The following is a 23,930-nucleotide window of genomic DNA, read 5'->3' as shown; positions in this document are numbered from 1 at the left end:
TTGCATATATAATGGGATTGCAACCCCCAAAATTCACAGCAGTTTCCCCTTGTCTACAAAGATGGAACTGCATGATGTTTGTCCAGTTGTACTTCAGGATAAGAAATAATATTAACTCATAGAATGATGTACAACTGTTTTGCTGCTGAATCTCTCTGAAGAGAGCCCTTAATTTTTTTTCCTATTGCACCTGAAGTGACTGTTTGGTTTATAGATACAGTTGTTCAACATCATTGTACTGGAAAGCAGTAAATGATTTTCTGCAGAATAGGATGGCACCTTAAAAATGAGATGTTACTATATGTGAAGTCCTTTTGAAAACGTGCATTCTATTCCTTACTTGGCATTTCGATCCTGGTAAATGTACTTAAGTTTGCAGTTTAATAGCTGTTCCAAAGAGTAGCTGAAATAGAACCTCAGAATGGTACTGGGACATGCTCCGTGTACTGCATTGCATCAGCTTGGTTCCTCAGAGCAGCTGATGGCACAAAGACTGAACATTCAAGATTGGGAAAGGCCATTTAACAGTAAGGACTAGCACTGTGGAATTGTGCTTGATTAGCTATTAACAGTATAGCAGTGTTAATGGTATATATGACTTATAGTCTAAATCAGAGCTGGGCAAATATTCCACGTGCTAGAGACTGCAAAACAGAGCTCACTAAAGGGATGAAGAGCATGAATTTGTCACACTGGTGAATGACGAAAGCTAGGATTTTAAATCTTTTCTAAGATTAAAACTTTTATTCAGTTGCTTATCAAAAATTATGGAAAGCAATGTTGTCAGGTTTTGGTTGTATGTAACCATACTTCAACACCATGATCAAAAGGAACTTTGAAGGCATTGAAAAAGCATTTTGAGCTGCATGTGGCCCCTGTATGATTTAAATCTTGATGTTTGCATGACTTTTTATTTTTTTTTTCTTTAGGGAACAGTAACTGAAGATAAGAACAGTGCCTCCCATATTGCCTTCCCTGTTCCTGGTAGCTTGGAAGAAGGTGAGATTTCACTCTGATTTTGGTCAGAGCAATCATTTATTTATTTATTTATATTTCAAATTTAGATACCGCAGTGCATGCTGGTTTATGCTATCAGTTCTCTTTAAATAAGTAGTTGTATATTACAGAATGCAGTACTACAATAAACCATCAGTTTAACAGACTTTGGATACAATGGACATTTTTTAAATTTAGATTTCACCTCCATTGAAGGATGAAGATTTAAATTAAGGTTTTACAGCAAATGATGCAATTCACATGAGTCATGTGATTATGCAAATGACATGAATTGAGGTAGATTATGTACTTTTGAATTTAATGGACATCCCTGACCCCAAATGATCTGTTAAATTGAAGTTTTACTGTACTTTCTTTTAATGTGTTCAAGGATTTTATTTCCAGTGGCTTTGTGGGTAAATGGAATAAGTACAATTGCAATGAAAGAAATCCCATTTTAAAACAGCAGTGACCCTGATGAATTTGTAAATAAAGAGAGGGAGTCTAAGTTGTAGAAAAGGAAAGTGAAATACTTATATTCTTTTAAAGCTAAATATTTAAGCTATTACTCTTAATTCTTACAATATCTTTAATGTCTAAGATCCATTACAATTTTTTCTTTCCATATCCCATAATGTATAATTCTCAGAGTATGTTTTTTCTGCTGTTATCTAGCTCTGACTCCTAATAATTGTTAGCCATCTCTTTTTCAAGGACACTATCTTTTTTTTCCTGCTGGCTTTTATCTTGAATTTACTTCTAGTTTTATTTATACATTTTTCATTAGTTCGGTTATTGTTCATCTATTCTCCCGTCTATGTCATATAGACACTATGCCAATAAGCAGACTTTGTCTGTGATTTTATTTTGTAAAAGGCTAGTAAAATAGATCTAAAGCACCAAATAATAATAGCATTTCACGTAGAAAGTTCATAGGGGGCTTCAAATCAGCAATAGCTCCATCTATAAGGATTAGCCCTCTGAATGGAGGGAAGACTGTGAAATACAGTTCTTAATGCTTAAAAATCTTTCCTTAATGTTTATGAAAACAGGTTGTCTTATAGTATCTAAAGATATTCTCATAGAAACCTGGTAACAAATAGAATTGTACTGTCCTCCTGCCCTGTGTCTATTAAGTGGGCATCTCTAGAAGAATGGTACTTCCCACCTAATTCAAGGAACATTGTTTCTCTGAACGGTCACACTTTGCTACTGTTTTAACTTATTTTAATGTACATTACAATATTTTAATATATATGGAATCTGAAGATAACTTCTATGCATGAGCAGGTTCATTATGGATATACAGTGTATTCGGAAAATATTCAGATCCCCTTCACTTTTTTCAATTTTGTTATGTTGGAGCCTGATACTACAATCGTTCAAATTCATTTTTTTTTCTCATTAGGGGATACTCTACTCATATGGGGTACTCAGTACCCCATAATGACAAAGTGAAAACAAAATTTTAGAAATGTCTGTAAATTTATTAAAAAGGAAAAACTGAAATATCACATTGGCATAAGTATTCAGACCCTTTGCAATAACACTTGAAATTTAGCTCAGGTGCCTCTTGATAGTTGCTGAGCTGTTTTTACACCTTGATTGGAGTCCACCTGTGGTAAATTCAATTGATTGGACATGATTTGGAAAGGCACACACCTCTCTATAGAAGGCCCACAGCTGACAACGCATACTGTATCAGAGCAAAGGCTATGAGGTCAAAGGAACTGCCTGCAGAGCTCAGAGACAGGATTATTGCAGGGCACACATCTGGGGAAGGCTGCAAAAAAATTCTGCTGCACTGAAGGTTCCCAAGAGCACAGTGGCCTCCATAATTCTCAAATGGAAGTAGTTTGGCACAACCAGGACTCTTTGAGAGCTGGTTGCCTGGCCAACCTGAGCAATCGGGGGGAGAAGAGCCTTAGTAAGAGAAGTGACCAAGAACCCGATGGTCACTCTGACTGAGCTCCAGAGATCCTGTGTGGAGATGGGACAAAGTCCCAGAAGGACAACCATCACTGCAGCCCTCCACCGATCTGGGCTTTATGGTAGAGTGGCTAGACGGAATCCTCTCAGTGCAAAACACATGAAAGCCTGCTTGGAGTTTGTAAAAAAGCACCTGAAGGACTCTCAAACTGTGAGGAACAAGATTCTCTGGTCTGATGAAACCAAGATTGAACTGTTTGGCCTCAATTCTAAACGTTACGTCTGGAGGAAACCAGGTACCGCTCATCACCTGCCCAATACCATCCCAAGAGTGAAGCATGGTGGCGGCAGCATCATGCTGTGGGGGTGTTCTTCAGCAGCAGGGACTGGGAGACTGGTCAGGGTTGAGGGAAAGCTGAATGGAGCAGAGATCTCCTCAATGAAAACCTGATCCACAGCGCTCAGGACCACAGACTGGGCCAAAGGTTCACCTTCAAACGTGACAATGATCCTAAGCACACAGCCAAGACAACACAGGAATGGCTTAGGGACAACTCTGTGAATGTCCCAGAGTGCCCCAGCCAGAGCCCTGATGTGAACCCTATTGAACATCTCTGGAGAGACCTGGAAATGGCTGTGCACCGACGGTCCCCATCCAACCTTATTGAGCTTGAGAGGATTTGCAAAGAAGAACGGCAGAAAATCCCCCAATCCAGGTGTGCAAAGCTTGTTGCGTCATACCGAAGAGGACTCGAGGCTATAATTGCTGCCAAGGGTGCTTCAACAAAGTACTGCGTAAAGGGTCTGAATACTTAAATACATGTGAAAAAGGAAAAGTTTTTCCTTTTTAATAAATTTACAGGCATTTCTAAAATTCTGTTTTCACTTTGTCATTATGGGGTACTGAGTGTAGATTAATGAGAAAAAAAATGAATTTGAACAATTGTAGTATCAGGCTGCAGCATAACAAAATTGAAAAAAGTGAAGGGGGTCTGAATACTTTCCGAATGCACTGTAGTTCTTAATTCCCATTTAGAAGAATTTGCCCCATTGTGAAAACTCAAAAGCGACTTTAAATGTATCATTATGTGAAATAAAGTGTCAGTTGTACTTGGATAATAATAATCACTCCACTTTTTTTGTTTTGTCTTGTTTTTGTAGAAGAATGGGTTCGGCCAATCATGAAGAGAGACAAACAAGTTCTTCTTCACTGGGGCTACTACCCTGACAGGTTAGCATCAATCCTCCATAATTATCTTAGTTTATGGAGAGAGATACATATGGATATTTTTTAGATTTTCTATATTCTTTTCTTGGCCACTACTTGTAAATGCAAAATAAATAATTAAAGACTGATCTTTAATCTAGCTGAGTCTTAGTTTTTCCCTTATTCTTATCATGAGGCAGCTTAGGTAAATATGTGACATACTTGCTGTGACTGTGGTGTGCAATTAGTTTTTGGAATTGATTCTTTATTCACTATGTGCTTTCTTTTACAGTTATGACACTTGGATTCCAGCCAGTGAAATAGAAGCCCCTGTGGAGGATGCTCCCACACCAGAGAAACCCCGTAAGGTAATGTGATATGATGGGCTTTGGGATTGGACTACTGTTGCATTGTCGCAGAAGAGCTTTATGATGCTCCTAAAATAACAAATTCCTTCCTTTTAATTCAGAAGCAGGAAGTAGCTTCTTACCTTTTTCAATTCAAGGCAGCCAGTGATGGGCTTCTCTTCTCCTCACTCCAGGTTCATGCAAAGTGGATCCTAGACACAGATACTTTTAATGAATGGATGAATGAAGAAGACTATGAGGTAAATGATGAGAAGAGCCCTGTCTCCAGGAGGAAGAAAATCTCTGCCAAGACTCTCACTGATGAGGTGTGGTATTTTTAATGGAGCTCTTGGTCCTTTTTCTTAAGGGTATTTGGGCTGAATGTTTTAAAAGGGGAAGGGACAAAGTAGACCAACATATTAGCTGTCCCATCTCTGGAATGGGCGAAGGGCAGGGGTTACTGTGATGAAGGTAGATTGCAGTCTTCAGTTGGAATACAGACCAATTCCCAGTGGAGTGTCAAGAACTTGATGGCTGTTGGAATTTTTACAATAAGCAGTGGATTAGCTAGACTGGTCAAATCCAGCAGGGTACTTTTATTTCTAAATTAATATGTTCAGAATTAATCACAGGAATTAGTTAAGCCTTAGGTCCTATGAGATCCTGGTAGTTTTCCTTTGTATATTTAAAAATGTTCAGTGATGAGCACAGGGATTCTCAGTGTGGTTTAAGGAGACAGTTCAAGGCTGCTAGCTAATTGAGTTGACTTCTCTCTTTCCAGGTTAACAGTCCTGATTCAGACCGAAGGGACAAGAAGGGGGGAAATTATAAGAAACGGAAACGTTCTCCCTCCCCTTCACCTACTCCAGAAGCAAAGAAGAAAAATGCCAAGAAAGGGTGAGAAAAAGGATAGGCTTTTCTTGAATGTCTGGGTATGAAGCAACCTGCCATATTCCTTAAAGTGCCTCATCTCTTAAGAAAAATCAGAGTAGCCTGTCCTCCTACCCTATTCCTGAGGGCAAACACCGTGAGTTTCTTACAAGAGCTGACTTGGAATAACCAAGAGTGGAGCACCCTCTCTATTTGAAGTCCTTCCCTTTAACAGGTCAAGTCCAGGAGCAGTTTTCAACAACACTGCCGATTCTAGTCTGTGGATTCAGTTCGTGAAATCATCATTCATCTGACATTTTCAACTCAGTTTTTCTTATTTGAAAGCTAGAACAGAAAGTATTCCATTGGTCAGAAATAATTATGATTTAACTATAGTTTGATGTAATAGTATCCAGAATTGAGTGTCCTTAACATTGTTTATTGGATCTCTGCCTTTTCCTTTCCATCTGCAGGCCTTCCACACCCTACACCAAATCCAAACGTGGCCACCGTGAGGAAGAACAGGAAGATCTCACAAAAGACATGGATGAACCTTCCCCTGTTCCTAACGTTGAAGAAGTCACACTGCCCAAAACAGGTCAGAATTTAAAGCTGTTCATGAATTCCATAACCATTGCTCTTTGTCATACTTCATATATTGGAATTGGTTGGTGCAGCATGTACTAATTACAGCTCCCTCAAAAACAGTACCATTGTTGCATCCATGTGATGAGTAGAAGATTATTTTTCTTTTAGTCAGTACACCTGTGTTCTTTACAGTGGACAGTGGAAGGTGGATAATCTATAGTGCACGTTCTGTATGTTGCCTACTTAGCCCCCAAATGGAGCCTTCCGGACCTCCCAAAAGGCTCCCAGAGGGGGCAGTGCCAAATTTTTCAGACCCTTTTGGAGGGGATTAAGCAGGGAAATAGGGACTTTAAACCTTGTAGAGACTTAAGACATCCGTTACACTCCTTAGACATTTTAAACACTTTCAATTTTTAAGCCCCACAGTAAAAAAAATACCCCACACTAATGTTACAATAAGGCGGAGGACAAGAAGAAAGTGCAGCTTCCTGGCCAAAAGAGAGTGCCCATGCCTGCAGTATGATTCTTGAGGGGTTTCTTTAAATAAAGTATTCCTTCCTTGCTATCTCTTCTATAGTCAACACGAAGAAAGATTCTGAATCTGCTCCTGTGAAAGGTGGCACCATGACTGATTTGGGTAAGGGATGCTTTTTTTTTTTTTTTGATGATCCTCCTTTTACTACAGGACCAAGAATATATTCTTAGCCTTTGATAGACCAATAGTATTTATTTTATGCAATAGGAAGATTAGGTTCCCTCTCCCTCTCCAAATGGTTAGTTGTGAGCAAGTATCACCTTACATCCTCTGATAAGAACAGAGTCTGTCTTTAGGATGGTATAGTCAGTCCACCTTCCTTTAAACTCTCAGAGCAGAAACATATGGATGTTACATGATGTCATGTCCTCATGTATGAGGTTTCTGAAAGACTTCTGCCCCGCTCTTCTTTTGGGGGGGAATTTTCTGTTTGTACGCAGTGTGTATCCTGTGTGGTATTTTATTTATATTGACCACTAGAAAGCAGTATATGACTGGTTTTGTCATATTTGGGATTCATCAGACACACACCTGATGAGTTCCAAATGGGATGACACCACTTACGTGTTCCCTCCAGATGGTTAATATAAATGATAAAATAAATTATAATGATAAATAAGAAGATGTTGAAAACAAAGAAATGGGCAAGAGCTGCAAAAACCCTGATATATAGAATGAATACCTTTGAAAATTAGCCTGAAGATTAGTTGTTGCATGGGAAGAGCAACGACAATTTCCTAGTTAACAGTTTATAATGCCTAAACAGCATTTTTCTTTTTTTCCCCTTCTTTTCCTGCCTGCTTGTCCTCTCTCTTTGCCTCATCTCCATCCAGCTTTATTTCCTCTCTTTCCTTTCCCTTCCTCTCTTTTCATTCTATGCTTTGCTTAGAAGGAGGGTGAGGAATGTCTCTGCGTGTTTCTGCATACTTGAATATGTCTGTGTGAATAATTTATCTGTGAGAGAAGGTGATTAGTATATGCATATAAACAGAAATAAATTTGTATATATTTATATTACAGAATGTGTATATATCCTACCTTTCTGTTTATTCTGACATGAAGGCAGCTGAGAACAATAAAAAAGCAAAGTGTAAAACAACAAAATTAATGCAGTGAAAATCAAAACTGAAATTAAATTCACTTATTGAAATAAGTAACAGTCTGTTAGTTTGTAAATAGGGTACCTTATTTTAAGAGTCACCCGTGGAGGAGATGGGCGGCATACAAGCCGAATAAATATACAAACAAACAAACACAATTTTGATTAGTAGTTATAAATTAAAATAACATACATTTATTTTTGTCCTGACCCAGCCTTTTACACTTACATATATGCATACATTTAGTGTGATACTCATTTATTTGGTGGAGGGTGTCTCTAGGATTGGTTTCAATGGGTGTTTTCAACTCTTGGTTGATGAGGTGAGAAAGCTGGGTATTTAGCACAATTTTTGTCTATAATTTTTCTAAATACATTTCTGCCCCACCTTTCCACTTATAGCTCAAGGCAACTTAGAGCAGTTAAAAATACAAAGATAAAGCATAATAGTAAAATCAATACAGTTAAAATCAAGGCAAAATCAAAATCAGTTCTACTAAACAGAGTGAGAGCCACTTTGGTGTAGTGGTTATAGGCACCAGGGTAGAAACCGGGAGACTGTAAGTTCTAGTCCTGCCTTAGATTTGAAATCAGCTGGGTGACTGGGCCAGTCACTTTCTCTCAGCCCTAGGAAGAAGGCAAGGGCAAACCACTTCTAAAAATGTTGTTAAGAACAACTATGTGGGCTGCATGCACACACAAACACATACAAATAGTAAATCCATTATTAAGCATTAGGCATTTCTTGAGTGTTGGATGGAATGTATTTGCAAGAGGTGTTGAGTTGCTGTACTAATGGCTGCTTCTCATTTTATGGGTTCCTTGCTAGGGTGTGCATTCATTTAAAATAAACTGTTGTTATGTGGGAGAATAACAGATGTTGGAACATTTATTTGGGAAAAACTGTCTTCTGCAGATTTTAAACCAGGCAAAACAAATTATTGAGAGGCAGTCACTCTACTTCTCCTAACCAAGCCAAGGAGGAGTGTGTCTGGAATTATACCAGCAAACTGGGCTGCAAATCCAAAAAAGCTAGAATGATAAATCTGCATAATTTCAGTAAACCATCATAATCTGCCAGGAGTTCCAGAATATACAAGGAGCCATAGGCTTACTGGCCAGAATCCAGAAATCTACATGGTAGCTGTATAAGCCTGAAAGAACTTGAGACTTGTTTTTCTCAAAATCAATCTCTTGTGTGATATGGCAAATTTGCTTTTGAAACAGAAAAGGTCTACAAGAAGGATATGGAAATAAACTTTACTGAAGGTAGTACCCCATTATGTTATTGGGCAAGCTCCTTCAGTCATTTGGACCGAAAGCTGGGAAATGCTGCTGAGGCGTGTTCAAATGTTTTTATTCTTCTTCTACCCTTGCTAAATATGGCTTGATACATATGTGTGTGTACATACACACCATTTCACAAATGCCCCATTCATCCTTGATGATTCTCCAGATAGCTATGGAAGAGCAAATGGAGAATGTAGAGGTTTCTATTTCTTATTTGGGGTGCTTGCTGTTTTTGTTTTCCAGATGAGCCAGAGGACGAGAGCATGGAGACAGCAGGCAAGGTGAATCAAATGCTGCATTCTGTCTATTGCTTCTTGTCGTACCTTAACTGCCAGAACAGTCTTACCCTTTACATGGGGGCAGGATGGGAAGGATAAGCTAGTGCTAAGGGAACAAAATGACCACTTTCAGGTAGATCTCAAGTAATTGGGACTGGAATTTCCGTCACTAAGTGATGCAGTCATAAAGTTCAATGTCACATGGCTGCATCGCTTAGCAACAGCAATCCCTGTTGCCGACATTAAAATCCCACTGATCATTAGGTAAGGACCCACCTGCTACTAAGCCATTCCTGGCCTGGTCCCTTCCAGCCCCAAGCCTTGGTAAGGTAAGGGACTGCCTCCTCTTCAACTCCCCCCACCTGCCTAGCTTCCCCCCATCTCTGCCCTTTTGGCTGCCCTGTACAGCAGTATTGCTTGGTGGTGGCAGCAGCGCTGGGGCTGAAGTAGAGGCCTGGGACTTCAGCAGTCTCAGCCAGCTGCCATTGGCCGCGGCCCCTACTTCAGCCCCAGCACTGCCACTGTCGAGGATTGCTGCTTCAAGCCCCGCACCATCTTCCTCCTGCTGATGATGAGGTGCGCCTGGCCTGGCCCTATACAAGGCAGCTGGTAGCCGCACCAAGCTTTCTTCCCGAGGCTGCTTGCAACATACTCCAAATAGCGCCCATTGTTCTCCAAATAGCGCACACCGTTCTTGCGATATTTCAGAATGCTTGAGGCTTTCCGAAGCATTGCGAGAACAGCATGTGTGATTTGGAGAACAGTGGGTGCAGCCTTCTCGCAAAGTTTCAGAAGGCCTCAGAGGCTTTCCAAAGGCTTTCCAAAGCATCGTGAGAATGGCACACACTATTTGGAGAAGATGCGAGTGGCCTTGGGGAAGAAGGCCTGATGCAGCCAGCAGCTGCCTCACATAGGGCCAAGCCAAGCATGTCTTGTCAGCAGTAGGAGGAAGATGGCGAAGGTCAGCATGGGGCTTGAGGCGGCACTTGGTATTAGGGGCACTGGGGCTGAAGTAGAGGCCCAGGGTCAGTGGTGGCCAGCTGAGACTGCTGAAGGCCTCAGGCCTCTACTTCAGCCCCAGCACTGCTGCCACCGAGGAGTGCTGCTGTGCAGGGTAGCCAAAAGGGCAGAGATGGGGTGAGATAGGTGGGTGGATGGGAGATGAAGTGCCCCTGCAATTGTAAGTTTGGGCGGGTTACCAAAAACCCAAATTTTGATCACATGACTGTGGAGGTGCTGCAACAGCCGTAACTTTGGGGACCAGGCATAAGTACAGGCAGTCCCCGGGTTAAGAACAAGTTCCATTCCTAACTCTGTTTTTAACTCAAATTTATATGTAAGTCAGAGCTCATATTTATAAACGGGCTGCCTATTATTAAACATGGTGGATGGCATTCTCCTTCCTCAAGCTGACAAACTGCTGAAGCTGCGCAATGTTTTCATGAACCGCTGAAAACCACTGAAAACAGCTATAAAGAACACTCAGCTTCAGTGGTTTCTCGGCTCAAGGAAGGAGAACGCTGTCCACCATTTTTAATAATAGGCAGCCCGTTCGTAAGTACAAGTTGTCTGTAAGTTGGACGTTTTTAACCTGGGGATTGTTCAGTGCTGCCATAACTTCGAATGGTCATTGAACAAATGATCATTAAGCGAAGACTACCTGTAATCAGTAAAAGAAGATTCAGCTTTTGCTAGGTCCGTTACTGTTTTCCCTCCTTGCACGTTCATCTTCTTTCTGTTTGATTAGTTTGATTAGCTTAGTTTGATCCCAGCAGAAGTAGCCCCAGTTCCGTTATGCCCATACTGAACCATACTGACAAGCACTTCCTTGGAGACCTGTGACACCACCCATAGTAACCTTTGTGTCTTAGTGCTGTCCTATGCCAAATCTCCCTTGATTTTTATCTCATTGCTTAGCAATTTTTTTCTGTACACCAGCCTCCCGTCTTTTCCTGAATTGTGTCTGTAATATATTGGAATTAAGTCTTACACTGTGTTCCGGGTTTTGGATTGCTGCATGGATGAGTCGTTCCAAGATACCAGCTCCTCTAATAAAATTGAAGGTTAGGAACCACAGTCGTAAGAACATCACAAGCATGCACACTGCCTACTCAAGAGACTTCTGGTTTCAGGATGAAGAGGAGAATAATGCTGGGAACAAAGGAGAGCAGACCAAGAACCCTGACCTGCATGAAGACAATGTGACTGAGCAGACCCATCACATTATCATCCCCAGTTATGCAGCGTGGTTTGATTACAACAGGTGCTGGAGAGTGAGTTTTTTCCCTGAGTTCTTCCGGCCTCCCCACCTGCTCTAACGTTTTATGGTGTTTCTTCCGCAGTGTCCATGCCATTGAGAGGAGAGCCCTTCCTGAGTTTTTCAACGGCAAGAACAAGTCAAAGACTCCAGAAATGTAAGACTGCTCTTATGTGCTCTGGTATCTCTACTGGGATAGCAAATGTTGCAGCATTTTTCCTCTGCAAGGAGGAGAGTCAGAGGACATTTTACATCTTAAACATTGTATGAGTCTATTCAGGCAGGAAAGGTTCTGCATTGGCCTTTAGGAGTATTGTTAGTAAGAGGACCAATAGAGCTAATCATGTGGGAAGACTTTTACAAGGCAAAATGACTTGAGTTGAAAGCGGCTGTTTTCTCTTTTGTTTGTTTCATGTTCTAGCTACTTGGCATATCGCAATTTCATGATTGACACGTACCGGCTCAATCCACAGGAATACCTAACCTCAACTGCATGTCGTCGGAACCTGGCTGGCGATGTCTGCGCCATCATGAGGTATCTTAGCTGAGCAAGCAGAAGCACGGTAGCAGTTTGCAGCACTCTGCTTTTATTTTTCAATTGGGTTTTTGTCCTTATGTCTTCATTACTGCTTCACGATAAGATTGGTTAAATGTGACTTTCTAATGTACCGAGAAAGAAATAGTGGCCAGTGCATCTTCTCTAGCTTAAGACAATCAACATTCTTGTCTAGCTGTTGAAGGCTGTTTAATCTTCATCTATAGCTTATTTGTCACACGTTTGATTTGAGCTAAAGAGCCTGTTCTTTTCCTCTGTTGCAGGGTTCATGCCTTCCTAGAACAGTGGGGACTCATCAATTACCAAGTCGATGCAGAGAGTCGACCAACACCAATGGGACCACCACCCACATCTCATTTCCATGTTCTGGCTGACACTCCTTCGGGATTGGTGCCATTGCAGCCCAAAACACCCCAGGTAGTGTACAATGCTTAGGCCACCTGGAGAAGAAATTTAAATGCATGTCATTCTTTATTTGTATTTTTGGAATTTTCTTAACTATAATTAAGAATGGGTGGCTTACAAAGCATATTAAAAGAAATATATAGACAACAACTGAAAATATATCAACAGTTAAAACATTTGATAAAAATAAACCAGAAGCTATATTAAATTGAGAAGAAGCAAAGGAAAAAGTGGTAATCAGAGCACTCCAAAAGTCCTTCAGAAAATAAATGTCTGAAAGCTGCTAAGGAAGCATTCGAAGGAACTTTCATCATAGAGGAAATTCCACATTTGTGCATGTCAGACATCTTATTAACTTTGCTTTCCCAAATTAAAATATTAATACAAATGGGAGAGGGCAACAGGACAGAATTTTGCTTACGCTTCAGGGTCGTCAGAGTGATAGCGATACCAAGACTGGACGAAAGGGCAAAGAGATTGAAGACCTTGTCACAGAGACAGTGAAAGGGAAACCGGAGCTGGTAAGAGAATTCCCAGCGGAGGTTAGTGCTTGTGGGAGCCCAGAGAGGAATGTCACATGGATACTTTCCTCTGGAAAACTGTGGAACTCCATTCAGCCAGAGACAGAGTTAGGTCAATCTGCTTTTAAGGATGAGCATGAATGGAATTGTCCCATCTCTCTCTTCATAGCTGTGTTAGAGTTGTTGCCTATAATTTCCATATAGGCTGCATCACTGTGTGTTCATTGCTGCAGACCAAGGAAGTTTGTAATGGGTATCTGAAGACCTGGTTAAGAGAGACACTTTCAGGGCTGAAATGCTGAAATTCCAACACATCTGGGTGGGCATAAGGTTGACATATGCTGTGCTGTAGCTTGGCCCCAAATGAGAGCTAGAGGTGGATGCCTGCTTGTTCTCCTTATAGGTGGTAGTGATCTTTCAAATAGCACTGCAGAGGTCTTGAGAGTCGGGCTTTCTTTACATCACATGAAGCTTGTTCATCTCTCTTCAAAGCAAACCACAGCTTCCCAGCAGATGTTAAACTTCCCAGACAAGAGCAAGGAGAAGCCACCAGACATGCAAAACTTTGGACTCCGCACTGACATGTACACCAAGAAGAATGTTCCTTCTAAGGTAAAAGCGGAAAGACAGTGGATTTTCTCATGTGTCTCTCTAGTGGCATGTCAGCTCTAACACAAGTCTTCCTGCAGAGCAAAGCTGCTGCCAGTGCTACTCGTGAGTGGACAGAACAGGAGACACTGTTGCTGCTGGAGGTGAGCGAATGGAAAGGCTTGTGATACAAATTGCCCATAGAAATTTGCTCCTCGCAATTGCTCCTAAGCTTTCTCTAAGCATCCCTTTTTCTCTTGCTTTTATTCCCAAATTTTCAACTCGTTTTCATTCTCAGCAGCTAAAATATATTGGGCATTGACTTCTTATTTTCTTGTGTGGAAATGGTAATTTTAAAATTTGAAGAGTAAGTTGATAAGTTTTTGTTCTCTCCAGGCATTACACTTACCTTGGGATGATGATGTTTTAGTACTCTGCTATTTGCTTTATGGGTTTATTGTATATCTTTTGCAGAAGATCTTAAAGATATTAAGGAGCCATTGCATGTAAAAGAGAAAGGCTCAATTGTTTAGAAATAATATGTGAATAAAATGTCTTAGGATCCTTTTATTCTTACACAGAAATTGATATTATGTGTAGACAGCGCACTTAAATATTGTTACAGAAACAAGTCATGGTAAAAGCTTAAACTATTCCAACATATTGAAACCCAGAATGTAGAATTACTTGTTCTTTGAGTGTCATGTCAGGAGTCATACATATACCCTCAGGGAAAAAAAACCCCATCAATAATTGGTGGCTTAAAAATAGTTAATGCAATTACTTTCTGATTGTGGATTTAATAATATTCCTCTTATGTTATGTTGCAAAGAACAACATGATAACTTCAGAAATTTCTGGGAATGCGTTCTGCCCTGAGACCTCATGTTATGTACTTCTGATTCAAACCACAGCCGCAAATTGAGGAAGGGTCCTGATTCAATAGTTGGAGAAAATATTAAACATGAAAAAGAATAATAGAGCCAGGACTGCTTTTTCCCCAAACCTGGAAAGTCACTAGTAAACGTTGTAGACAGTATTAAGTTAGATGGGCCGATACCAAGTGTTTCCGATATTCTTATGATTACTCACAAACCAGGATTGGAATCCATTGTGTGAAATGAGTTTGGAAAATGCAGTTTGTGTTACATGGTTAAGGATTACATCTGCACTGAGGAAATAGTGGCTAAAAGTAGTTTCCCTGCCTCTCTGTTTGCAAGACAGTTGATTCTCACTGACATTTCTTTATACGTGATCTTTGAAAGCAAGACCGGACTTGGGAACCCAGAATAACGGCTTCTTGTATGCATCTGTTTTCATATAATGCTAAGGCATTCTTAGGTTGCCCATACAATGTATTCCAGAGAAGATGGCAAACTGCAGCTAGCAAAAGTTTGCATGCCCTCCTTTTTCCCAGCCAGGATTCTGATTATCTTTTTGGTGGCCATCTATTACTTCTTTTTAAAAAGCAAAAAGCAAACTACAAGTACTTGGTGACCTAATCCATGTGTAAGGCACCATGTTCTGGAGTGAAAGGCTAGTTCTACCCTCAGCACTTCTATATTTCACTGAAGGAACCCACCCACTTCCCTTGAGGCTGTGGGGAGTAAAAACTAAACATGAGCAGTGGAGATGCTGCTGCAGGAATCTTCCACTTTGAAGCCATTTCTGCCAGCTGGCTCTGTGAAAGCCGTAAGAAGTTAACCGTTGGTTAACTTCCAGTTCGAGTTCCAGGACAGTATGTGGAGCGTGATTAGGTAAGTTGATTCAACCCAAGCTGTCATTTCAGATTGCGTTCGAAGTCCTTTGCCTTAATCACAATCTCGGGAATGGTCCAAGTTCAGGCAACACCATGCTGAACATGTTCAGTTTGGAGGGGCAGTGGAAATTTTCATTTGAAATGTGGCTCTTTTTCTACAAGAGTTTAAGCGAGGGAAGGATTTGTGCTTAAATAGCCACCTACCCTGTAAATTGAGATATTGTGTAACTGTGTACAGGCAGCGTTTTCTGAAGTTCTGTCTCTAGCACACACAAAAACTTAGGAAATCAAATGCTCAGATTCAGGAGGGGTTTCTGAAAAGCTTCTCACTTGCAGTCTGTACTCTAATATTCCGGCTTACAGCTTCTGATCCTTGTCCATTCATATCCAAACTGTCGTCATTTCTCTGAATTGCATTTTAGGCTCTGGAGATGTACAAGGATGATTGGAACAAAGTGTCTGAGCATGTTGGCAGTCGTACTCAGGATGAATGCATTCTGCACTTCCTGCGTCTTCCCATTGAAGATCCTTACCTGGAAGATTCCGAAGCCTCTCTTGGACCCCTAGCCTATCAACCTATCCCCTTCAGCCAGTCAGGCAACCCTGTTATGAGCACTGTGGCCTTTCTGGCTTCAGTTGTGGACCCTCGTGTGGCATCTGCAGCAGCCAAGTCAGCCTTAGGTAATGAACTAGGACATTCATAGGCAGCCTGTAGTTGGAGAATATTAAACCTGGAGTGGGATGGGATTGTAGGGCAGTTGTAGAAAAAACAGTAAAGGATAGGACACCATATCACTGTCCAAGAGAACTCTGGGAAGTTCTGTCCAGTCTGCTTTTTCTAACACTTGACCATACAAGTGGACTAGAACTTTTTTTTATTGATTATGTGCCATCAAGTCATTGTTGACTCTTAGGAACCATGTGGATAGATTTTCTCCATGAGGACTAGAACTAGAAACCTGGAATTTTAAGAAGGAACACTGAGGTTTTCAGGATGTTGTGTTCCGAAACAGCTTCCTGAGAAGTGTTAACAAGAGTTTACACTGTTCGGTATCGTATTATTTACGGATTGAGAGTCTCAGTCTAAATCAGATATCTCCTCATTTTACTGTGTAACATCATTTCCCTCGCTGCACCCCAGTAATATGTTTTTCGAGCCTGCTATTTGATGAAAGCCTTTCTTTGTACCCCAGATGCTCCACTCCATCATTTTATTTTTTTGAAGTCACTTTACCTGTTGTGGCTCAAATCCAATACAGATATATTCTTCAGAGTTTGGGGTTTTTTGTATTTCTTGTTTTTTTGCAGCATGTATTTGTACTGAAATAGTGTTCATAAATATTACATGCTAATGTTTTTAGTGTGTATGTTTTATAGGTGCATGCTAAAAGCCAAGTATATGGAGCAGCACAGAGTGTGTGCTGTAGTTCTGAATGTGCAAAAGTCCTGAGATCTAGAAGGTGTGTCCACTGGCTCCTAGGGTCTGGAGTGCTGAGTACTTTAAAAAGATGCTATTTACTGCTACATCTGGATCCTGGGTCTCCAGTGTTTTCTGCTTACTCCAGAGTTCCTTGTGATCTACAACTCTTGCTGTCTTGGCCATTTCTTACTAAATGGAAGTGGTTCAACAACATTTCTTACTGGTCCCGCACTTCCCATACCCATGCCTCCTTTCCCCCTCGTACATTCATTTTGCAATGCTCTGTTTTGCCATTGGGCTGAACCCAAGGCTTCCTTTTGCAGAGGAATTCTCCAAGATGAAGGAGGAGGTGCCTACAGCCCTGGTAGAAGCTCATGTTCGCAAGGTGGAGGAAGCTGCTAAGATGACAGGCAAGGCAGACCCAGCATTTGGTCTGGAGAGCAGCGGAATTGCAGGGACCACGTCCGATGAGCTGGAGAGAATAGGTGAGGGGGGCGAGCGGGGCGCCTTCCGCGCTTCAATCCGTGAAGCGCCCTCGTTGGACCTCGCCCAGTATGCGGTGGGGACTAAGAAGGGGGCCGAGACGCAAGAGACCAGAGCTGGCCTGGCTTCCGGCCTGGAGCTCACACTCAATCGGCTGGCACAGGGTAAGGGATTCCCCTTGTCACTTCATCTAACCCTCACCCTGTCAAACTGGGAATATCAAGGGTAGAATATGCGGGAAGAAGGCTTTTGCAGGCAGTTCAGGGTGTGAAAGCATAGAGTCTGAGACATTCCTTCATGGCAGGCACTGGCTTTTAACAGAGGGGAGGGCAAGCAGAGGCCAGCATTTAAGTCTTTCCCTCCTCAAGGAGTCTAACTGCAGTCCTACCTCAGCCTTAAGGGCTAGCAGTATGAAAAAGGCTGAGTCAGGCCTAAATCTAACGACCCTCTTTGTTCTTTGGGAGAAAATTTGTTAAAATATTCCTAGTTTTCTCATACCTCCGAGAATTTACCTTCCCTGTTCCCTTCATCATTGCAACTTTTAATTCCTGCAGGGTGTGGGTGGGAGGCATATATAGAGGCCCTAATACTTGTTTCTTTTCCATTGCCCCATTTTTCCACATCTTGTTCAGAAGAGAGCTGCACAGATGAAAACCGGTCAGAACCCCAACCACCTGAAGAGAAGAAAGAGTTGAAGGTACAAGAGGGCATGGATGAAACCATAAAGAATTATAGGGCCAGTTCAACCCCTGAAGTAAGATTTGTGAGCCATAAAATAAATTGGGAAGGAGGAAAACTAGAAGAGTCATCTGGGTGGGTAGGATCAGATTGTTGTGTCATTTGGGTACCTATTTATATTTATCTCTGAGATGTTCATTTGATTGACTTTTCAGTGCAAAATTTCCTGGTCCTGCTATCCAAGCCACTGGAGTAATTATTACAGATTTTTTTCTCTGATTTGGAGACATTTCCAACTGCAGCGTATGATGTGTATAACCCTCTTACTGTAGTAGTGGGCATGTTCTAGAAAGGAGTAAGCATCTTTTATTGGAAATGACAGCTTTCTGAATTGGGCCTTTCTGTTAATGCAGGAACAAAGGGAAGGAGTCCTTGAGGAAGAAGTTAAGGAGAAACTTGGAGAAGTGCCTAGGAAAGAAGATGATAAAAGCAAGGAGGCTGATGGCGAAAAAGAAATGGACAAGAGTGATGGGGACACCTTGGGTAAGTGTCACATTCCAGGAAATGAAAAGTCTAGCTTAGTAGGAGCCCAAGTTCAGTTGGGGTGAAGTGATCCTGAGTCGTGAAGTCTCAGCCAGGAATATTTTCTCTTCACTACAATAGAGCAGGTCATATAAGCCTGAATTTGGAACATGTAGGAACTTTGCCATTAAAAATCAAGACACTGTAAACAGTTGCATTGGTAGTTGTGGAGCATCCTGGGATACCGAATGGGCTGGCAGAGCATGTTTTGCTTCTAAGAGCTTATTCATTTCCAAGCAGCTGCTGCCTTCCTCTCTGCTGCCATGTCACTGGTGTCCAAACATGCAGTGCTGAGGTTTAGGCTCTGGGAGATACTCCATCTCCATCAAACAAGCATTGCCCACTAGATCATTGTCCTTTCCCATAAAACATTTCTCTCATGCACAGCTGATGGAGAAAAGGAAAAAGAGTCAAAGGATGGCCAGGAAGAGGGACCCAAAGACCTTGCAGAAGCTGAGGGCGAGCGGAAGACCAAGGTGGAGAGGGACATTGGCGAAGGTAACCTCTCCACTGCAGCAGCTGCTGCTTTGGCTGCTGCAGCAGTAAAGGCAAAGGTGAGTTCCTGGGGAAGGGCTGGATTCTGCTCTCCTCATAGGCCAGGTCAGAGTAGCTATAGCAATTGGAACCCTAAGCCTACTTAAAACAAAAAACACTGCTGCCTCTCTCAGCCTCAGATTTTCACCTGCTGTATCAAAATAACAGATTAGAAATACTCAATATTCTATTCTGTAATGTTTTTCCTACTATGTTGGACTCAAGGATGAATGGGGTGGCATATAAGTCTGTGTAAGTAAATGATATTTCCAATAATTGCTAGCTATTAGCCATGCTGGCTGGAAATTCTGTGAATCTTAACACATCTGGAGCGTACTAGATTTTCCTCCCTGGCTTTGAGTGGGAGTTCTGTGGTGTATGGTACTGCCAGAGCTCATATGTGCCCTCTTCATTTTGGCAGCATTTGGCAGCAGTAGAGGAACGTAAAATCAAGTCACTTGTTGCCTTGCTGGTGGAGACACAGATGAAGAAGCTTGAGATCAAATTGAGGCACTTTGAAGAGCTGGAGACCATCATGGATCGGGAGCGTGAGGCAGTGAGTACAGCTGCATCCACTTGACATCCGTTTGGCTTGCTCTGATTGATCTTTGCTTTTGTGTGCGTGCACATGCATGTGTAAAAGTGATTACTATTATTTATATTACTACTATTACTATTCATTTCCTACTTGCAGCTGGAATAACTAGTTGGTGGTACAGTGACCATTTGTTTTGCAATCTGACTGGCTGACAGCTCCAGTTCTTCTTACATGGAGCAATCCATTTTGTGGACCCTGAGGATACCCAGATGGTTGAAAAAGCTGGGTACTGGACTAGCTTTTCTTGTGGGAGAGGCAGGTTCATGTATCCTAAACCTTTAGGGAGAAACTAAAACTCAAAACCCTAAATTTGAATTGGACCCAGAAACACTAATACATCTGAAATACTGTTATATACTCTCTTAAACCCTCTTAAAGCTCAACCACCTGTCTTTTCAACCAAATAAAGCTTATGAAAGGTCTTCAAGGACAATCCCATATAGATGGCATTACAATAATCACTTTGGCAAGTGCATAATCCAGAAATAGTAGCAGCTGATAAATCAACCTAAAGCAGAGGAATATACCGTTTGCCATGTTACTCAGTTGTTCTACACATCATAATGCTAGATGAAAGAACACCCCAAAGTTACAGACTTGCTGCTTCAGAGGGAGTCTAGATCCAGGGATTTTAGGTGGGATTCCATATGGAATTGGATATGTGTTCCAGTCCAGATGTACTTTATTCCCTTAACCAGGAGAATGTCCACTTGTCTAGGTTTGATTTCAGCTTCTTCACTGAAGGAGTCTGTGCCCTATGGCTAGGGCTGGCAAAGTGTCTGCATCTTGGTGACAATTAAAGTCTTTGGTGATCTCTCCCAGTGGTTTCATTTAGTCATTAAATAATATGGAGGACAATAAATAATATGGAGGATCACTGAGGGATTTTATACAACAGTATCCATGATGTCAGACAAGCGTCCTCCAGCATCTCTATCTGGGAGCTGCCTGTCAGGTTTCCTATACTATCAGCTCTGCATCCCCAGGCATCTCAGAAGGGAGAACATGGTACTGAAAGCCTTTAAGAAGTTCAGCAACACCAATGAGATATATTTAGACCCTCATCAACAGCGATCAAGGCTATTTCAGTACTGCACTGAAGTCCAAAATCTGATTTTCTGAATCCATTTATAAATTGTCGGAGCAACCATGGTATCGTTATTTGATCACTTTAAACAAAAAAGGTATGATTATAGTTGGCAGTTAATTGTAGTACTTTCAAACTTTAGTGACTGCAGTATAAGTTCCAAAGTCCACTCAGTTTGTGGGGAAGGGAGAAGAAGGGGGATCACAATGATACGGCAATGCCCATTTCTTCTGTGACGGGTAGCTCTCCTTCCCCTACCATATTTCCATCTGTCATTTGAATGTGGGTAATCTTTTCTGTCTCCCAAGCTGAGGACACGTATCTTGTCCTACATATACACGAAAAAAAAAACCCACCAGTGATTCACTGTTACCCAAACCAAAATCTAACCCCCCTTTTCAAAAGTACGCACCCCTTGTGCTTGTAAACTGCAGCCAGTGAGAAATATTATGCAGGCTATTGAGCTTGGAATCCTTCTCCAGCTGATCCTGTGCCTTATCCAAGAACAGACCCACCCAAACCATATGTTCCCAAGTCCATACACGCATAGATCTGCATATATACACATACAAACGGATGTACACCAACTTGGCCTTCACCATCCCATTGAGTGAGATAGTTTGGGTCCTGACCAGGGAATCCTGCATTTATTTAAGGTTGGTTTATGGAATAAGAATATGGGATCTGGTGGCATCCAGGGAAAACAGATGCGTAACCCTTTGCTGGCTTCCTTGTAGCTGGAGTATCAGAGGCAGCAGCTCCTGGCTGATCGGCAGGCCTTCCACATGGAGCAGCTGAAATACGCTGAAATGCGTGCTCGCCAGCAGCATTTTCAGCAAATGCACCAGCAGCAGCAGCAGCAGCAGCAGCCGCCACCCCCGCCAGCACTCTCTGTGGGATCACAGCCCCTTCCTTCTTCAGGAGCCCCTCTGGCACCCGCTGCTCACTCCATGCCCATCCCCCAAACATCTGTTCCAGCTGCCAGCACCGTAGGACAGCCAAGCAGTATGGCTCAGGCTGAACAGATGGGGCAGTCCGTGTCAGTTCAGCCACAGCAGTCGGCAACTGGCACTCCACAGACTGGCCCAGGTCAGACTGGACAGCCTTCTGCAGGTTCTCATGGTAAGTGAGAGCAAGCGTTTGCTCCGTCCTCTGTGGGCACAATAAGAAGGACCCCAAAGACTCCAGCGCAGCGATGGGACGCCAGTGTTGTGCATTTGCAGTTCCAGATTCATTCCTTCTTTTTCCAAGCTGGAAACTAAGAAACATTTGCTAGGCCTTGGAAAAGTTTTCCAGTCCAAATGGATTGTACTGGGGTGGATGGATTAATTTAGTGGAGTGGATGGATTAAGGCAGCTTCAAATGTTCATAGGAAAAGAGGATAACAAATGGAATCTAAAACTGTAACTTTGGATTAATTGCTAAGGTACATTTAATGGAACAAGTTCCAGAGCTGGGATCAGCTTGAAAATTGCCACAAAAGTGTACTACTTGGACATACTTTGGTCTTCTATCTAGGTTTCTACTAGCAATAAAGAAGTTAGTAGAGCATGTGGTTCTGTTTCAAATCAGAGAGGTTTATCCTGCCCACCTTGTTAGAAATTGTGAGATTAATATGAAAGATGAAGGCCCAATTCATAGCCTGTTGAAATGGCATTTTGGAGCCACCCCCAAATTGTCTGTTCCCAAGATAAAGGCAAGTAATATTCAAAACAAAACAATTATTTGTTGGATACTAATGTGAAGCAGCATTTGACCAGATCAGATTTTCATTTCCTCAGTAGTACATGAATTGGGTCCAAGCTGTGCATTAAAGAGTGTCTTTAAAATGAGAAAGTAACCATTAAATTGCATGGCTTTTTGTAAAACTAGAGTTTTATTCCTTGGGAGAACTTTCTGCATTTTTCTGGGTGACAGTATTCAAACTCTGGGGAGAGTTATCTCAGTTGAAGTTAGGGTGATTTCTTCCTGCCCATCAGATACCCAGTATCAGTCAGTTTCTTGAGAATCATACATTTGGCTCTGAAGCATCCGGTAGGGTTCCCAGATTAGGATGTACGGTTGGTTGATTATTCTGTGCCTCTAAAAAGGTGAAGGGTATGTTATATATTATCTGATTATATTCTTAGATCCCCAAAGCAGTAGAATGTTAAAATCCCAGTTGGATGCTAATCTGTTAAGTCTTTGCTTGCTTGCATATAGTTACCAGACTCAATACACTCTTTCTCTTTTGTCTCTCTCTGAAGCCCAGCCTCCGTTCCCCAGCCAGCAACCATCATCCCAGATTCTCCCCGGGGCAGTCCCAGCAAGCGTTCACCCTGCCATGGCTGGTAATATCCCCTCGGCTCTGCCTTTTGGAATGCCTGCCTCCATCCCATTTAGCATGGCTAGTAACGTAACAGACTCCATCGGCATTAACTTCCCTGCTAACACGCCCATCCATCCAGTGCATGGTAACCTTGCGTGCAGCATGGCTAATCCGCCCATCATCAACGTCTCTAGCGCCCTGCACCCTTCTGCCACCCCGCTGCCTCATGGTTCTGCGGCTGCCCAGAGCCCAGCTATTGTGGCAGCAATGCAGGGCAACCTTCTTCCAAATGCTGGTCTTGGATCAGGTGAGAATGGAACCAGAGGTGTTGGTGGGATGGTAGAGGGACAGAGATTACACTCTGCTCTGAGTCATAATGGGATCTTTTGACTGGGGCTTTGCAGACAATAACGTGTGACTTAGGGCAGCCAGTTGTGGTTTATTACTACCCATTACAGTTTATTAAGAAACTATGATTAGATTGATTATGGTCATTATTTGACATTAGAAGCTCCAAATGCTATTGATGGCCTTGAGGTGATTTCATTGTGGAAGCTTCCCAGCCTAGATTCTCATGGCAAAAGGAATGCATCGCATTTTGCAAGTGGATGATGTATATGTATTCCTCCCCCATCTCCCCCAAATGGAGATTATGTCCACTCTGGGAGAATGTCTGGTGTAAAGGGACCCTCGCTGCACAAATGGGTATTGGAACTAATTAGGGTTTGAGCTGAAAAAGTGAATAAAAGCGCTCCCAACTACACATCCCTACCTTGGATCTGTCTGAGAGAAAGGGTGAACCTTTTTGGGCCTGGGGGTCCACAAAGGGTAGAGTTGGTGATCAGCAGAGTGGGCAGAACTAAAATTTTGGGCTAGTTTTTTTTAAGGAGGTCGGGGTAAAGAATGAAAAAAATCAATTTGCTGAAGCACCTAAAATGGGAAAAATCAACCTAGTCGTATTGGAGTTTGAAGTTTTTTAAGGGGGACAGTCAGGCCTTAAGCATCTATAAGTCTT

General features: G+C 42.1%; 1 protein-coding gene across 6 annotated transcripts in view; it reads left to right on the top strand.

Annotated features, from left to right (window-relative positions):
* Positions 1-23,930, top strand: part of SMARCC2 (SWI/SNF related BAF chromatin remodeling complex subunit C2) — a 38,510-nt gene that overhangs the window by 8,574 nt on the left and 6,006 nt on the right. Inside the window, exons 6-28 of one of the 6 annotated variants that reach the window (XM_088138141.1) lie at positions 930-999; positions 4,087-4,156; positions 4,425-4,500; positions 4,674-4,805; positions 5,261-5,376; positions 5,823-5,947; positions 6,515-6,574; positions 9,105-9,142; positions 11,272-11,402; positions 11,482-11,553; positions 11,818-11,931; positions 12,216-12,369; positions 12,786-12,878; positions 13,371-13,490; positions 13,568-13,630; positions 15,648-15,906; positions 16,969-17,292; positions 17,761-17,825; positions 18,220-18,349; positions 18,776-18,942; positions 19,344-19,478; positions 21,345-21,729; positions 22,854-23,222. In XM_088138141.1, coding sequence (XP_087994267.1) covers positions 930-999; positions 4,087-4,156; positions 4,425-4,500; positions 4,674-4,805; positions 5,261-5,376; positions 5,823-5,947; positions 6,515-6,574; positions 9,105-9,142; positions 11,272-11,402; positions 11,482-11,553; positions 11,818-11,931; positions 12,216-12,369; positions 12,786-12,878; positions 13,371-13,490; positions 13,568-13,630; positions 15,648-15,906; positions 16,969-17,292; positions 17,761-17,825; positions 18,220-18,349; positions 18,776-18,942; positions 19,344-19,478; positions 21,345-21,729; positions 22,854-23,222 — 3,268 coding nt within the window. The remainder of the gene's footprint in view (positions 1-929; positions 1,000-4,086; positions 4,157-4,424; positions 4,501-4,673; positions 4,806-5,260; positions 5,377-5,822; positions 5,948-6,514; positions 6,575-9,104; positions 9,143-11,271; positions 11,403-11,481; positions 11,554-11,817; positions 11,932-12,215; positions 12,370-12,785; positions 12,879-13,370; positions 13,491-13,567; positions 13,631-15,647; positions 15,907-16,968; positions 17,293-17,760; positions 17,826-18,219; positions 18,350-18,775; positions 18,943-19,343; positions 19,479-21,344; positions 21,730-22,853; positions 23,223-23,930) is intronic. The other 5 variants (XM_088138137.1, XM_088138139.1, XM_088138136.1 and 2 more) reach the window with 5 other exon arrangements.

The sequence above is a fragment of the Python bivittatus genome, unplaced genomic scaffold (genome assembly GCF_059951505.1).
Source record: "Python bivittatus isolate LINGU-HERP-01145 unplaced genomic scaffold, Pbiv_v1 ctg000220_np1212, whole genome shotgun sequence".
In the NCBI taxonomy this organism is placed as follows: Eukaryota; Metazoa; Chordata; class Lepidosauria; order Squamata; family Pythonidae; genus Python; species Python bivittatus.
This window is presented reverse-complemented; position numbering and strand designations above follow the sequence as displayed.